This window comes from Dermacentor silvarum, chromosome 8 (assembly GCF_013339745.2).
Source record: "Dermacentor silvarum isolate Dsil-2018 chromosome 8, BIME_Dsil_1.4, whole genome shotgun sequence".
NCBI classification, from domain to species: Eukaryota; Metazoa; Arthropoda; class Arachnida; order Ixodida; family Ixodidae; genus Dermacentor; species Dermacentor silvarum.
This window is the reverse complement of record NC_051161.1, coordinates 16106066-16123806: the sequence shown is the minus strand read 5'-3', so window position 1 is coordinate 16123806 and position 17741 is coordinate 16106066. Positions and strand designations below refer to the sequence as shown.

Genomic DNA, 17741 nt, shown 5'->3' with positions numbered 1-17741 from the left:
TTTAGCGTAGACGGTGAAGACGCGTCTCCACAGCGTGGAGAGCTTCAGAACAGCCGAAGTTCCAAGAAAGCCGGTCAACGCTCTCCGTCCACCATGATGCCGCAGTGTACCTTCCTTCACGATGACCTTGTGTCCAATGCTGCCAGCTTGAACAAAGTCCTGTCGCCGACGAAGCCGCCAGAACACACATTGGGTGATAGCCACAAAGAGCGACATGCCAGGCCCAGCGTGGCAGTGCAGACAACCGATTGTGGTCGAAAGTCGACGCTGCCGGAAATGCGACCAGTTGGTATTACGGCGGATATGAGTAAGACGTTGTTGACGAGTGGTCGCAGGGAGACGATCGGCGACAAAGGCACCAAGCATTCCTCCAGCCTGAACGCAAGTGCCGGACAGTTAGCAGGGGGATTGATCGTTAATAAACTGAAGGATGGAAACAATAACCCCTGCGAAGCAAACGCTGCTACTCGAGGTGACGCTGCAACAGACTCCGCGTTTTACACGGCTAGTGAGATGAGACAGACCGATCTGAGGCGTCCCTCAGTAGGCAAGCAAGTACGCGGTGAGGCTGCCTTCGAGGAGACGAAGACTACGGGAAAGAACACGTTCCCGCGCCCCGAAATGGGACACGCTTACGTGAACGCTATGAAGGTTGAGTTGTTTGCCGACGAGAAGATTCCCTCTTCAAGTCCTGAAGAATCATGCTCTGCTCACGAAGAATCGAACAAACTGGAACCTGAATACGACGCTTTGTTGTGCGAAGCAGTGATCAGTCCGCCTTGCACTGACTGCAGCGCTTCGGGGGAGCTGTGTAGGCACGATAAACGGGACTCGCCGCTAACGCCGGGTCAGAGGGACCGACGTTACAGCCGAGATGGGTACGCCTATGCAGCGAAGGTAACAGCAAACACGACCCAAAATAAGAGGCTGTCTAGGAGCCGGGATCGTCCTCAACGTTTGAGCATGGCGCACGGCAGACAACTTTCCAAAGAATTAGATCCTTGGGACCCCTTACATGGCTATTCACTCTTTGGTATATCGCCGATGCCACGTGGGAGACAGCCAGAGAGTAATTGGCTATGTTCTGGAGAAGAGGTCATCCGTGGCCGCAACCTGGGCATGGGTCCCCTTGCGGTAGGGCGCCGTAGCTGCGCCTCCTCAGAAGTTCCTGGCTCCTCTTGGGACATGAAGTCGAAACTGTCGTTTTCACCGTCGCTAACCTCGCCCGAAAATCGCGATTCGATTCACCTACTCCTGTTCCCGAGAACTTCCCGTGCGCACCTCGAAGGAGAAGAACTCGCGCTATTTGCAGGGGCGCCCATGTTTCGAAGCCAGCTGCCTGTGCCATTGATCCCTCGAGACACCTTCATGCCGTCTGACCCTTCTTTCCGCACGGCGCGCTCCTCTTCAGAGCCGAACTTGGTTGCCTCGCGACCGCGAGCATTGCGCGGCAATCAAAGTGTGTCGGACTCCATGCTTGTCAATCCGAGCTCTACTGCTTCACGAGACGTCGACCTGCGTGGGACGTCGGCGAGATCGCCCTCGGCCATTCTGAGGAAGACAGCGGGGTGGGCTGAACAAAGACAGTTACCTAAAGTCGCCCCGAAAAAGAAGCGTCCAAAGCAGGCCGTAATCGTAAAACCAACCGCAGCGGAGACGGACGTGACGTCACGGTATTCACCGGATATGCCGTATGTTTCTGCTGCTGGTAACCCAGGACTGACGGGCGTGGAGGTCTCCATGACAACCAGATCACATGCCAAGGAACTTTGCCTCTCCATGGTCACAGTGTCCGTGGCAGTTCTAGGCTTGGTGCTCCTCGCCAGAATCGCCGGTGGAAGCCTGTCGCACGTGGGCATTCCGAACTTAGACAGCAATGCGTCGACGGGAATCCTCTTGGGACGTGGTGCTAATGAAACAGTTTATGTCCACACGACAACACCCGTTATGCTGGCGCCGCCGCCCGTGGTTTGCAATCTGTCGCGCTGCCTTGAAGACGGGACCAATATAGCTGGTTTACTGTCCTGGGACAGTGACCCATGCGTCGATTTTTACGACTTTGCATGCTCCAGGTGGATGCAGGCGCGGGCGGCTTCGGCTTCTGTCGTAGGCGGCGCTTCGGCCTCCGTTGTTGAGGACATGGAGCGAGACGTGGAACAAAGAGTGCCACGACTTCTGGCCGCCGTGCGTGCTCCGGAATTTGCGCCCCTGCGACGCTTGCACGACACGTGCAACGACGTCAACGCCATAAACGCAGCCGGCTGGGCGCCGCTGGCAGAACTCCTGCGCATTTGCGGCTTGCCACACTGGCCCTACGAACAACCGGCCACGATCTCTCCGTGGAAAGCAGCGGCAAGAGCACTCCAGTATACCGGCGCGGAGGCATTTATGTCCTTGGAGGTAGCGCCGCACCCTCTTCGCATTAACCGTACCATTTCTGCATTGGACAGGCCTCTACTTGTTCTCCGTCCTTCTGACTTGGCTGAGCAGGACGTTCACTGGCTGGAAGACACCGCGGATACGGTCATGACGGCGTTCCGCGAGCGACCCCGCCACCTCGCGCGCGAGTCCGTCGCCATGGCCATTCAGATAGCGAGACTCACCTACTCGCGCGACGCCCTGTCCGACGTGCGGCTGTATCGCGTCGTCCACCTGGGTCCGTTCCCGCAGCTGTTGGAGTTCTTGTCAACGCTGTTCGCGAACCTCTCGTCGGTTCACGCGTCTTCGGAGGTGCTGTTGCGCGCGGAGGGTTTTCTGCGTGACCTGTTGGACCTGGCCGACGAGCACAAGAACCGGGCCCTGCTCAACTACGTCGGCCTCCAAGTTGCCGTGCACAGCTCGGCTTTCCTGCCGGACGCCGGCGGACTCCAGGCCGTTCACGGCCGGGTACTGTTCCCCCACGAGCCGCCCGGAGGCTACGTCCCGCGGGAGCGGCTCTGCGCCCGGCAAGTGGCGAGCACCATGCCGTTCCTGTTCTTCTACGCCGTGCGGGTGCTGTTTGGCGGTGAAGCGACGGTGCGCGCCCTGACCGCGGCGCTCGAGACGCTGCGCCGTCACCTGGCCGAGCACCTTTCGAAGCTGGCGCTGACGGACTACGCCACCCGAGTGCAGCTGGTGAGCATAGTGAAGGCGACGCGCTTTCACGTGCTGGGCCCTCCCGTGGTCACCAACGAGTCGCACGTCCTGGCCCACGCGCGCGCCCTCCCGACCGCTGGCGACGACGAGCCGCTGCTGTGGTTCGCACGCATCACCGCCCACGTGACGCAGCTGCGCCACATGCGGCTGTCCCGCTATGTGTGGCGCGGGGGTGCCTTCGACCGCGACTGCAGCTCGGACCTGCAGGCGAACGCCGTGTTCGTGCCGCCGCTCTTCCTCAACGCTAGCGCCACGCTTGACCGCAGCCTACTCGCGCTCCAGGCGCCCCACCTGGGCGCGCGCTTCGCTCGCTGCCTGCTTCTGATGCTCCTGGCGGGCGTCTCCAACCGCGGAAACCGGGAGCTCGTCACGCGCGGCTGGTGGTCGGACACGTCCAAGTCGGCGTTGGGCGCCCTGCGCCGATGCCTCGCGCGCCCCGCAGGACCCGACGACGAACACGACGGCGAAGGGTCGACGGCGGAGAAGGCGCCGCTGTCGCGCGTGGCCGAAGCGCTTGCCGTGCCGCCGGCGCTGGACGCGTTCACCGAAGGTGTGCTGGTGCTGGCGGGACAGGGCCGCACCTTGCGACTTCCTCGCGTCGAAGACCTGACGCCAGCGCAGCTCTTTTTCGACTACTACGCGCTATCCCGCTGCCGGCGAGGGCAGCATCACTGGCGCGGCGGAGGCGCTGCGGCCGATGAGGTTAACGGGGCACTTCGCCAAAGCGCTGCCTTCCACGAGGCTTTCGAGTGCGCGCGTGGACGCCCCATGAACCGCGTCGCTCCGTGCGACCTGTGGGCTTGACCGCCTCGCTTGACTTTGTGGCGTTGGTGCCGTTTTCTTCGCGCGGCGCCGCGTGATTCGTTTTTCTCTTTTCGCTTGGTGTGTGCTTAACGCCATTATTTCTCGAATGCGTTAGCATGTTTATTTCCCACAGCGTCAGTCACTGTTGTGGTTCGGATTTGTGTGCACTATCCTACATGGACTGGTGAACGTTTCGTATGGAGTGTGTCTACCTCATTGGACGTCGAATTTAGGCTGCTTTGTTGTGTGTACACTAATCATGGGGAGACGTAGAACTGCGCCTTTGGTGCCTTGAACGGGAAAAAGATGGTATTAACGCTGGTTTGAACTTCGCATTCCGATTGAAATGTTCTGAGGGATTAAAATACCCCTTTCATGCTGCCCCAAAGCAATGTGCGGATTGTATTTAGGTGATTACGCGCCGCAGTTGCGACTGTCAATGTCATTTAATAATAAATATTAATAAATTAATAAATGGACAACAAAGTTTAGCCCTTACTTGCTCCCTGTTCTTATTTAAGTTGTGCAGCAATCAACATCGTAACTTATCGAGCGAATCGTTCCGTACTTGGGCCTGGTCCTTGTCTAATTTGTCAAGAAAAAAATTTCGCAGTGTCGCTCGAAAGGCGAAGCATCGATTGCGATAGCAAATTAGTAGAGAGCTATTCGGAGTAGGGATAGTGGTTTTATCGGCTGCATAAACTTGGACACATTCGCTTTCTAACTGAATTAACAATCGTGGTGTCAGCGCGCACAAGCAAACATGTATAGATCACACTGAATGACGGCAGACAACGACTGTCAAAACGCTGGCAGCAAGCGCAGCCGCCGCAGCGGGCGAAGGCTCGCGCGGTCTATCGCTTCAACGGAAACTGAGCGGCGAATGCACAGCGCATACAAAGGTGAGAGCCGTGTGGAGATAAGAGACGGTGCGGGCGACCGCCAACGCCGGGCAAAGTGCAGAGTATAGTTGTGCAGAGGAGAAGTTGGCAGAGGAGAAGCTGCCCCCCCCCCCCTCCTTCCCGCGCTGCCTTCCCGCTTTCTTGCTTTCGCGTGGGAGATTGAGTGGCAAGTTCCCCTTACGGCCCGGTTGCAAGATACCCTTTGGTGCCAGAGCACAGCGTCACCCCGCCTCCCTCCCTCCCATACCGCCACGGACTTTCGCGCGACGGTCGCGTTTGCCTTCCGCCGTGCATTCGCTCTCCGTGATAGCGCGCGGGGAAGTTCGCCCTCCGTGATAGCGTGCGTCCCCCGCTCGCTTTCGCTCGCGCATACCACGCCCGGCGACGATTTTATCGCCCTTGGATTTTGTACGGAACCTCACGGCGACGCCGACGGCAGAAATCCGGTTGAAGTGTCCATGTAATTGCTATCGCAATAAAAATGCGAAATCACCTTCGTCTGAACCTCTCCTAAAGTCGACATAGCACCTCCCTCCAACACACACACACACAAACGCACGCACAAACGCACGCACGCACGCACACACACACACACACACGCACACGCACACGCACACGCACGCACGCACGCACGCACGCACGCACGCACACACACGCACGCACGCACACACACACACACACACACACACACACACACACACACACACACACACACACACGCACACACACACACACGCGCGCGCGTCGGTATGCGCTGAAAACCAATATCGAAGGGCATGCTTTGTCGCACCACAGCCGCCGGAAATGAAATAGCCGCAATGTTAAATATCACTCAGAGCGAGACGCGCGGATGAAGGCAAATTCGCGTTTTTCTGCATTTTTTTTTTTTTTTTTTTTACAAACCAGTCGAGTAGCAGTGTTAAGTGTCATGTTGAACGATCCAAGCCGTAATAGGCGATCTCTCTTCACATTAAGAGCAAGAACAGAGCTGCGGTAAGCGCGAGATGTGCTCCTTTCTTCTTCTTCTTCTTTCTTTCTTTTTTTTAATGCTAACAGAAACACAGAAAATGATACATCGAAACTCGCGTCTATGTGTGCGTGCCAGCTTCTGGCGCCGCTCCACTTCTCTGCAGGCCGCGGACGGCGTGTTTAAAGGGTTCTTCGCGTTGTGTGGGCGCGCGGTCACTTCCCTTTCCTGGGTGTTTTCGGCGACGCCGGTGGTCTTTTCACTGCCACGTTCACAGGCAGGAAGAAGTGCATTGTATAACTGTCGGGCTGAAGATCATCGAGTCTCCGTAGGGGTAACGTTTCTGAAACTTTCTGCCTGCATTCACTTTGTATTGCAAGGATGGTGATGAGACTCGGGGAGGGGGGTCTTGGCTGTGAATCTGTGGCGTGGGTAAAATGCATAGTTTACCCACGCCACAGACACAAACTGTGTTTACCCACGCCACAGACACACAAACTGTGTATACGAGTCTTCTCGTCATACACAGTTTTACGACTGTTTACTTCAGCGTCACTACTACGTGACAGTATTAAATTTAAACGTCTACGGCATCATAAATGATGCTGCTGACCCTGCATACCTACAAAGGGAGCTGGGCCAAGTACTAACTCGACAAAGCCCAACGTATCATTTTTACACGCTGAGTTTGATACCCTAGAATGCTACTTTAAGTGCGGGAAGCTTCACGCAAAGTCAATGATCGCTTTTTGTTGATATTCTCGAGTGAGCTTTCAGGTGCGGATTGTTCCGAAAAACAATTACTAATTACCTTTCGTTATTTTAGTTTTTCTTGATGTGGAATTGTGTTATAGAGCTCTGTGGGGTCGACTGGTTCTATAGGGTCCGCAAAGATAATAAGTAGAGGAATGAACCGAAGTAAATTCTAACACAGTCGTTCTTTTTTCCCTGTAACTCTTTGGGTTCAGTTTATACACAGGAAAGGATGTAGATCATTTAACTTGGGGGGGGGGGGGGTGGTAATTTTGTTATAAATGGGTAGTACTCGTATATACCACCAAATAAATCTTGGCAATAGCGCAGGGCCGGTAATTGCATAGTTTTTTGTTAGCAGCCTTAAAGCAGCACTTGCAGACGTCACTTAAGCAGACGATACGTGCATCTAGTAGTTGTCACCTAGTGGTGGCGTAAGTCCCAGCACGCCGCAAACAGAGCGGCTGTTCAGCGTGAAGGCCCAACCGCATGCACGCGATATTCAAGCGACAGCGACAAACGACGCTACAGGCACACCCTGTCGCGCTGTCGTGTCGCGGCGTGGAGCAACCACATGGACGCGACATCGCGAAAAAGAGTAGCGACGGATTTACATTGTTGTGCGAATGAATGTAATCTTGCGCGCGTAAAGAAATCTCAATTTTATGAAAATGTCAATGTTTCATCTAGACCTAGGTAAAATATTCTATCATCCTTAGTGAAAATCCGTCCCATGCCGCCAGATGGATGGATGGATAGATAGATGGATGAGGCTGAACCCTTTAAACCGGGCGGTGGCATACGCCACCTAGCCAAAATGACAGCCAAAATTACGCCACAGCGTAAGGTGCCGTGGCGCCATCTGTTGAGTAAAACCTAAAACACCTTCTCGGTTCTCGGTGGCGTCTCAGGCCTAACAGCGTCAAAACAAAACAACCGATCTCAATAATAACGACAAGAGAGCGCCGATACTTAGTCTTCAGCTAGCGATGAGGTGAAGCGATGACTGATTGTACTATTTATTTTTTGCTGTCACAGCGGAGAGCAAGTTGCAAGAGCGAATTCAGATCGAAGCGGGCAGACTGATTGCTGCCATGTTGTTGTGCAATCGCTGTCCCCAGCGGATGTCGTCGCGCTGACTTCCGGGCGACAAGCGATATTTTCTGGCTGGCCAGAAACCGGCGACACGACCAGCGACAGCGCGACGGATAGCCCTCCGCGACGGCAAAACCTGTCGCTCGTCACTGTCGCTCGAAAATCGCGTGCATGCGGTTGCGCCTTAAGGGATCTCTCCTGCGCTTCCATACGGAAAATCTTCGGCGAGACCTGCGACCAGCGCGCAGCATCAGTGCCGCTGGCCAGGAAAGCTGATTGCGCGCTGGTATAGGCTCATCAACGACGTCCTCAATCGCTCGACAAGTCTACTCCATGCTAAGTTGCGTGGTTGCAAGCATATATATGTATATATATGAACACCGAATTGCAATCGAGGCAAAGGGAATTGGTGTTACGTTTAAATAAGTCTGTATGACAGATGGGCCTATTATTTCAGCGAGTGGGTGTTTATGCTATTCACTAATGCAAGCAGCGATGTGCAACGCTACTTTGGGTTTTGCCACGAAATCGCTAGGATGTACCTATAAGATATCTACGGGAGAAAACACCGTCTTATGCGATATGTGTGTAGATGGGAAGATATGAGGAGAATGAAATTGGTGTTGGTTTGTGTAATATATATGCACTGACTTAGAGATTCGGTTTCGCGTTTTAGCCACGGGGGCGTTCATGTGAAACGGAAACTCCTTGCGTATGTTGAAGAACATATTTAATTTCTGTGTGGGAGTACGTATCTGTGGCTTTCCTACATTATACAAAACATTTTCCACCATATCATTATCACAATTGTATCTCCTCGTAATTGTGCTCCGAATTGTTTATTGAGTCTGTCCATGTCAGTTAACTCTCTCGGGCTTATGCGGAGTCTGTTGTGCCCGTTTTTTTTTGTTTTTTTTTGTTTTTTTAATAGCTACAGACTGCAGATCTTCTGCTTTGCCTGCCTGCGGACGGGGGGCCGTGCTGAATAATGTTCTCTCTCTCTCTCTCTCTCCACGAAAGGTGCTGATGTCGACGAGGATATGACACATACCGACTGTTTTCGCGACCACATTATTCATGTACCGAGCGGCTCGGTTAGTGGCGCATTCATTTTTGCCAGAAACCTCGCCTGAGCCTTGAGAAGTGAAGGGGGTCGGGCAGTTTCACACCAGGTCGAAGGGTCGACCGAGGCGGATACCCTGTTCTCCTCAGTTTCGTTTTCCGCAATTTGAATTTTTTTTCTTCGCTTTCTCTCGTGACCGTACTTCACGTGTCAGTCCTTTGTTTTGTAATCTGCCGGCAACACGTCGTCAGTTTTTTTTTCTTTGGCTTACCCGTACTTTCGTAATCGGCCAGGTTATCTCGGCAGGAACGAGAGGCGAAACAATGCTGTGTGGTCCAGGCAGTGAGAGAGAGAGAGACCCGGTTCCCTTGCTGAGTAAATCGCTTGAACTGCGGATGTTTTTCTTTTTCACTTTGCTTTTTACTTCGCCCTGCCTCGCACCTTTTGGACTTGTGCGAGTGGTCATCACGCAGGCTTGATAAATGGGATGTTCAGCTCGCGCCCGCAACGACGGGAAACGCCGCGCGCGTGCGGATATGCTGAACTGATAGCGTACCCCCAGAGGCGTCAGCGGCATCGTTTCGGCCAAAGAAAAGTAAAGATAAAATGAAACGAAAGGGACTTAGGCATGGGGCCTTATGTAACAAGCAGGTATTACGAGCGCGCCAGCGTCCTGTACATAATCAAATCGATGTGCTTGTTGCGAGCCGGCTGGCTTGTGTGTGATTATAGTGCTCGGTATCTGCTGTGTGCGCACGCTCCTTTATTTTCGTTGACAAATCAGGTAACTAATTCGCAAAACATCCATTGTATGGCGTCCTTCGTATACTTTACTGTGCGGCTTTTCGTAAACTTTTTTTGGGGGGGGCGAACATTGCTGGAAAAAATATTTTTCGTCTGATGTCCACTTCATCCTGAGGCTATTCCGCTGCCGGCAGCTATTTCGTGTTTCGACATCTTTCGTATAGGACGTTCCCGAGCTCGCTTCCTGTGGACGCCTTTTCGATGGTGCACTTTGCGAAGCGTTGATCACGGCCGTTCACGTGGTCACGAACTTGGCGGGCCAAGATCCGGCGCACCCCCCCCCCCCCCCCCCCCCCCCCCACACACACACACACACCCACACACACTTCTGACCGGCCTCTTCTTCGCGCCTTTCGTGAAAGATTGCGGAAGCGTGCCCGATTGCCATCGCTCAAGCTTGTGTGTGTACGACGGCACCCCCCGCGTCTTTGTTTTCTCTTTTATTCTTCAATTCCCTCCGGTGTCTTGCACCTTGAGGACTGGAAGACAATGGACCTAGCTCCCTCTCCTCCTCTTCATTCACCCTTGCCTCCCCCTTCTGTCGGCGGTGTTCTCGATCGCACGCGCGGCGGGAAGCTTGCTCCTTCCGCTGCCTCAGTTTATATACGTCCGCTTCTTGGACGGGGCCCTCTCTCAAGGCTGAACGGGCACCGCCCCCTTTTTTGTCTCACCCTTTGCGTTTGTGTTGTTGTCCCGCGGAGTCCTTGAGTGTCCGAGTTTGCGACGTGAAGGCGGCTCTCTCTCTTAGAGGCCTGTAGTAAAGCTGCGGTAATACTGCCGCCGCTCGCTGTGTCGTGCGTGCGGTTTGTGGGGCGCCAATTTTCCCATTGTTCGCGGAAAACGGGCATTGTCAGTTGGCCGTGCTGTTGTGTCCACTTCTTGCCTTTCTTCTTCTCCTTCTTTTTGAATGTTAGATTGGCGCCTTACTGCGCTCTGCTGACTCCCTCCGCACCCTGCGGCTGGATTGCACGCGCGTCTTTTGCACGCCTTTCCCGCCCCGCGCAATTACCGTCGACTTATATAAGCTCACTTGCCAGGCTAGATGGGAGTAGTGCCTGCGTATTGGCTTGAGTAGACCGATCATTCGAGGTAACGGTTATTGATTGCGTCTGTTTGGCGGGCGTTTAGTTCGCCCTGTAGGAATATGTTCTCTGACATTTTGACAATAGATACGAAAAAAAAAAAAAAGCCGAAAAACCTGCAGCCGGGATTACAACGATGTCTTGGGGCAAGTAATTTATATCCTGCGAAGTAAACGGGACAGTTCTGGTTTGCCTATTGCTATCTGTTCCCCTCTCTGGCGTAGCTTGGCATGGCTTTGTTAGGTATGGTTTAATGTGCATGTATGTGTATGTCTGAGGCGTGTTGGCTCTACCGGGTTTTACTATCTTTTATTTCTTTTAATTTTTGGCGTGTATACCGATTTCGTAAAAATCGCCTGTGGCAGATAGCATAATTCTAGCCTTTAATTGAGCTGGATTACTCAAAGAGGCGGACATTATTTGCACAAAAAATTGAAATGGATAATCGACTAATTAAGAAAACTACTAGTCAACTTTTTACTGAAGTACATTACCGCGCATATTGCAATTTACGTATTGTAGCCGGTGTGTTCGCATAGCGTATCCGCTTGGAACGAAATCTCTGCCACCGCACGCCGCATCCTGGGTTGCGTGGATAATGTCTGTAAACACTAAGCCATCACTCGATTTTACACGTGCCAAAAGTTCACCCGAATATTATCGTTCCTTTTATTCTACTTTATGCTTTCTGTCCAGTACACACAGTGTCACTGAGGACAGAAAGCACGTGGAAAAGCGCATCTCCCCGCATTGCTCGAAAAACTGACGTGGCGTATCTCCGCGGAGAAACACCATATGCTCTTTGTCGTGCGGACACGCGACAAGCCATATCGCCTCAGGCGTATAGGGGGAAGTGACGTAACAGCGTTGTACCGGGCAGCGAGGATGGAAGGGGCCATATTGCTTTAGGAACGCGATCAGCATGCTGGCCAGCGGAGGCGTCGAAGCAGCGAGAATCGACCGTATACCCCCACCCCCGTTCTCAAATATGGGCGCGTGCTGTATGGGCGCATAAACGACGACTGTACACACAGCGAACGCATCGCAAGGAGCGCGTAACGGCCCGGCTTATAAAGCGCAGGAATTGCTCGCCGCCAGCGTTCCTGTTTATGTGTGTGTGCGCGTTGTGATGTGAGCGGGCTTGGAGGAGGAAAGCGGGTGGGAGGGGAGGGGGGGGAGGGGTGAATGAGGCACGGGACGGTGCCATTTGCATAATGGCGAGGTGCTGCTGCCTGCAGAGAAAGCAAAATGAGAACATTCTCGAGGGCCAAAAGAGAATAGCAGGTTCAGCTTTTAGGGGTCCATCGGTGCGCGCGCACGAGTCGGAGGTGGAAAGAAAAAAAGCGCGGAACGGTTAGTACGCGGTGCGCGCATAACTCTTCGCCTTCGCTTGTCCGTTTCCTTTCGTATACCGTTCGTTTTGAGGGCGCCTCGCTGCATAGATGCTCTGTATGTATCAGCGCGCACCCGCAACAGAAGTTAGGGGTAGGGCGTTGAGGAGAAGCCTTCTTTCTTGTGTTTGTATATCTATATACGAGCGGCTATCAAGTGGGTCTGTAGGGGGCCGTCTGCTTCCCCGTATAGCATTAGCAACGGCACTCCCTCCGCTAGGCACGCTGTCCTCTCGGCGCCGAGAGTGGAAAAGATGAGGTATACGTTGTTGGTACTTTGTTAACGCGCTCGGGCGCGATGCGGCGCTGCGCAGTTTGGAGGGAAACGAACGTTGGCCAGCGCTCGCTATATACGTCGCGACACCATCTTCTCGCGCCCCCCGGGGTCGTTTCTTTCTTTTTTTTTTTTTTCTTTCCTCTTTCGCGACTAAAAAACGGAGGCTTTCGTACCTCTTTTATAGCGACAGTGCTCGTCTCGTCAGGAGAAGGAAGGTCGTTCTCGTTTCTGGTAATGGCTTGCCAGGTTCCTCCCACCCGTCGTCGGCGGAGGCTGCAGGGCGTCCCCCGGTGTTTCGTCGTGAGGCCCGCTCCTCCGAGCAGCGCGTGCGTCGCTTCATTAAAGACGCCCGCGCCCACCGCGGCCCACTGTGCGCGGCGCCGGGATGCGAGCCGTGTGTGAGGCTAACACCGCCCGCGTTTCCAAGGTAGCGAGTGTTTCCTCAGTATTATATGACGCTTTCTGTATAGTTCTCGTGTCCCTCGGGGGTGCCTCGATAGCGCGTTTCCTTGTATATACGTCTATACGTGGTGCGAGACGCGCGCCGCCGTGTTAAATTAACGCGATGCACCTTCTTGGCACATCATTTTAGTCTTTGTTCTAACTTTCGTAGTTTATGTGGACCTGCGATTTGTTGTGGCGCTAGTTTGAAACTATAGTAGAAGCGCATGTAACTGGTGGTCTGTATAGAGCACGGAGAAACGTATCGTTGTACGTGGCAGGCACAGATGGAAATCTCTGCTAGACGACACTGTCCTGAAGTGGAAGTAGCGAAGATGTGACGGAGGAGGCGTTTCATCACTAATCTTGCGTCGGGTATGGTGTTGTCTTAGTTGCGTACACTGCTTCGACTTGTACAGTGGCTGTCAGAGGGGGGAACAGTGCCCATAGTACCTACAGCCTGCGCGGAGACGTGTTGCATTCAGGCGCACTGTCGTCTCAACAGCGACCCGGCTGAGTGGGACGCGTCGAAAGCCTTCATCGCTGCTTCTACGTCTGCAGAGGAAGCCGACGATAGATAGCGGGGAGGCATCCACGATCGCGTGCCGTGGTTGCGCTGCCGATTCCAGGATATTAGCGACGTGTATGCCGGCCAGTCACTAACCCAGAAAGTGGTTGAGTCAGCGCCCCGACGAGAAAAGACGCGCCGCCACTTATTGCACCTCGGTTGCAGTGACGTCGAGGTGCTAGGTTGCATGGTTGGTTTCAGTTTACACCATCATCGCGTCAGTCCTACTTTTCCTGGTGGTAAAGAAGCGGCCACTGTACTTGATGACGCTCGAAGCGCGTCGCTTTTCTTTCTTGTTCGTTCCACGTTCGTGACGACGACGATGAACTTTATTGCACTTTGGTGAGGTGCAGCACCGTTTGAAAGAACGGTGAATAGCTTTGTAGAAACGTTCGGCTATTCGCTTACATCGAAAATCATCGTCGGTGGTCTCTGCGCAATTATTTCTTTTCTTCGCAGTCTTCCTTACACGTTAGAACATGACGGATCCTGTTCAAGAAAACAAAAAAAAGTATGCCGTGCATGTTTTGTCAGTGGAAAACGGCGCGGCATTGTTAGAAACCTCTCGGGGGCAGCTCTCAACCCTCCCTTGATAGATGGAGGTTAATAAAGGCGAGTAAGGGATTGAGTAAGCCCGCCCCTATATGTTTTTGCGGACGAGCGACGCTCAGCTTTTTCAGTTAACCAGCGTCGCGTCGGTGTTCTTCGCTTTAGTGAAAATAACTCTTCGTGCAGTTCGCGTTTCGCCGTACAAGGACATTAAATTTTGACAAAAGGGGAACAAAGGGTGCGCTAACTGTATACCCCCGGCACTTCACTGCTCTTCATGGCCGCGGGCGACGCTTCCGCTGGCCGTGTGCTGCTACTGCGCGATATGAAGGCCCCTCTCTGCCTTCGCCATCTGACGCCCCCTCGGCGCTCTGGCCGTCCAAATTACGCCTACGCTGCCGCGCCGCGATGGGGACGGCGCGGTCCTCAAATCTGCGCCCCGGGCGACGGCATGCAAGCACGCTCGCGCCTTCGGCAAGCAGCGCGAGAAAAAGAAGAGCCCGGGGTTTCCTCCCGTCGCCCGCTGCTCTCACTCGGCTGATTCTCGCGTATATTCGCGCGTGTCTCGGGTGTCTGCCTCCTCCCTCCCCCTAACCTCGTCCCCTGTTGCGCCGTGTCCGGCGCAAGTCGCACGCACCGCTGGGATTTACGCCGCACGCGCGCATGCCCGCGTGACACGCGGACCTAGTGGGGAAGCGCGCTTGCGGCTTCGCTGCTCTTTTTTTCCCCCGCAGCTCGAAAATCCGCCGCCGTGCGGTCTGTGTTTCTCAGTCATGCGGGCGGCCGAACTGGCAGGCATGAGTCGGCGCTTCCGGCAGCGCGTTCGCGCATATATGCGCTAACGCGCTGCTGCAGTTCTCGCCGCTAATGCGACGCTGATCGGTGCCTGGCGTGGCATTTCGCGCGGGCTCTTTCGTCTCTTTATTTCTCGGCCGCCGCTAGCCGTCCGGCTGTTGCGGTGGCGATATATCGCGCCCCTGGGCAATTTTCATTAAATGCCAAGCAGGGCAGCTGCACGGGTCTTCGTACTCGTCATCGGGCACGCGTTGCGCGCGTCGTGTGTTGATGCAGCGGCGGCCGCGCGCTGCCGAAGCCCCCGAGGCCCCCCCGAGTGCGAAACCCATGGGACTGTTCTCGCTGCGCGCCTATGCAAATGAGAGTGGCGCGACGCACGTGCGCCTGTCACCTACGAGGCTGATCCCCGCACGCGTGCAGCAGTATTGCAGTGAGGCCTCGGGAATCTGCTGCGCACGGAGTGTGTAAGCAGAGGGGCGCTACCGCGCTATTCACCGCTCGCCGAACTGGCTGTGCACGATCGTTGCCGTGCCTTTGTCCATCTCTTACGATCGAACGCTGTGGAACTGTGCGTATGTGCTCTTCTTACCCCTTCCATCTCTGACGGCGTACTCGAAAGCAGTTTGTTTGGCGCGAAGGAGGTTTAAAAGACAACTCAAGTATAAACTGTCACCTAAACAAAGGAATGGCTGCCACTATGACGGCGCAATGGTTCGCGCGTTGCGCGGATCCGGTATCGAGACAGAATTTTCTCGCGACTTCTGGGATGATGAGGATGCAGTATGCGACAATCGCCGCGAAACCTGGATGAAATTCCTTTAACAATTATCGCCTTAAAGAGACTCTAAAGTACGCCTTCTACCCTACTCTTTATGTTGTCCTTATCTCACATGCTACACTATTTTCGAAACCTACAGGAATTTTGGCTTGTGCTTTGTGGTTACAGTCGAACCTCGATTTAAGGAAATTTGTTTTTACGAAATTTTCGATTTACCAAAGTGCTTTTGATTTCCCTGCACATATTCACAAAGCCTAATGCATTGAGAACCTCGGAATAACAAAATGGACTCAGCGTCTCACCCGATTTAACATTGTTTCGGTGGGAACTATGACAGACGTGGAAATTATGCGTATGTCGGGTTTCCGTTCAATTGATGGCGCCATTGACCTGTTCAGGTTTGCTTCTTCCATGAAGGAACACAGGATGCACTCGACGGGCTCACTCGCTGTCTACGTATACACAAAATGTGTGATAAGTGCGTTCACTGGCAGAATATTGTATACGAGTTCTGTTCTCTTATATAGCTGTTCCCGTTAGGCTGTCTAAGTGTTCTCCATCTAACGAGCACCTCGGGTCCAGTCGACTTCGTTAAATCGAGGTTGAACTCTTTGAGGAAGGCCCCCGCTCCATTTGGTGCCACCGTTCAGCGAACTCCTCACGTGCGCGCAGTCGTCGGGGTGCTCGGCTCACTGAGTCATGTCCTGTCCAGCTCTCGCCTGAAAAGCGAGGAAGTTGCGGCAACGACTCTGCTCCTGCCACTGCACGGGCGCCGCTGTGCATTTGACAATGGTGGGGACGTCAACGCGCGCGCCTCTGTTTGCTCAGCCAGCTGCGCGCGGCGCGCCAACCCTGCTCATATGTAGTGTCTACGTGCCACGCTGGTTGACGGCCGCACTGGTTGGGGAAAGGGCGGGAGGGGCTCGGTTTTAGGCAAGCGCGATTTGTAAACGCGGTTCGTCCACGTTTGGCGGCGGAAAAGCGCCGTATACCCACGGGTGGGCCGTCAGCGCAGCGGCTGCTGACTCTCGGCGGCCCCTCCCATCCCTCCGAAGCTCGCCGCCGAAGCGGCTTTCACCTCGTCACAGCGGCGGGTCTCCCTCCTTTCCGTCGACGGACTCTGAGCGAGTCGCACGAACCGCGCCGACTATGTGGGCGCTTTGTGCGCGATCCCCTTGCCCGCTTTTCTGTCGCCGGAGTGGGACGCGCGAAGCCGAGCTACCGCGCTCCAGTGGCCGTAATTCGCTCGCCTAATTAATAGGCGACGGCGGCCGGCGAGCTCCGCTCACCCTCCCCGCGAGCACCGCGAACTATACGGCGTATATCCTCGACTGCTGCTTGCTGCTGCTTCTGACCGAGGCGAAGTGCGCGCGCGTGGGTTTGACGTCGGCGCGTTATCGACGAGAGGATGCCATCCTCGATCGGGGCCCCTACGGCGCTAGGCTATGCAGGCCATCGCTTTTTTTAACGACGCGAGTGTGCGCTTACGTTCTTTTGACCGGGAAGTCCTCCCGAGTCTTCGGAAACGCGCCCGATCGTCTATACGCCATGTGTGGGCGGTGGACGTGGAGGGCATATAGCTTGTACCGGGGAAGTATACGTACTTCGTGACGCGAGAAAATTGCTTTTTGATACGCCAGCGATCGGTAGGGGAGTCGCGCGATTGGGCTTAGCGGGGGCGTCGGGGAGTCGATAAAAACATCCTCTTGGCTTGTATACCGAATGACTCTGCTTATACGCGTGGCATCGTAGACCTCACCGACGGTATAAGTGCGTTGGCGTGCATATATCTCTGGCAACCTGTACGAGCTCTTTCTAGATCGCGCACGGGATTGCGCACGACGCGATCTGGCAGCTTGAAGCACCGGCTCAAACCGAAGCGCGCGCGTGGTATGGCACCCACGCAGAACACTAATCAGAGATCGTTTTACAAGCGCTAGGTGCGCAGTAAATGACTTTATGTGGCCGTTGTCCTGCATTTTACGCTATTCGTGTTATGCAACGCGGAAGAAGTAGCGTCGTTCGCTGTCCACTATACGATCTCCACAACTCATTCACTCATGGATTGCATACTCTTAAAGCTAACGCACAAAGAGCCATAATTATTTCGTTGCGAACATGGCGTTCAGTATAATGTATAGGGAATGTTCGCAGGGCGATATACGGGGGTCGTTGAATTTCGAAATTACAAATGAAATTGGTTTGTTTCATGGCCGTTCTGAAATTAGGTGACGTGCTAAAGCGCATCGATTGCAGCAAAAAGTGAGGTATGGTATTGTTTCTTGTTTTTCAAGCTGCCAACTCAACTCTCAAGTGCACTCATCCCTTTTTTTTTTT

At 54.2% G+C, this 17741-nt stretch overlaps 2 protein-coding genes across 6 annotated transcripts in view; both read left to right on the top strand.

Annotated features, from left to right (window-relative positions):
• Nucleotides 1-17741, top strand: part of LOC119460676 (plexin-A4-like) — a 356289-nt gene that overhangs the window by 23185 nt on the left and 315363 nt on the right. The gene's annotated exons all lie outside the window — the stretch shown is intronic.
• On the top strand, nucleotides 1687-3939 carry LOC119461960 (neprilysin-11). The gene has a single exon (XM_037723321.1). The coding sequence runs from the start codon at nucleotides 1687-1689 to the stop codon at nucleotides 3937-3939; it is 2253 nt and encodes a 750-aa protein (XP_037579249.1).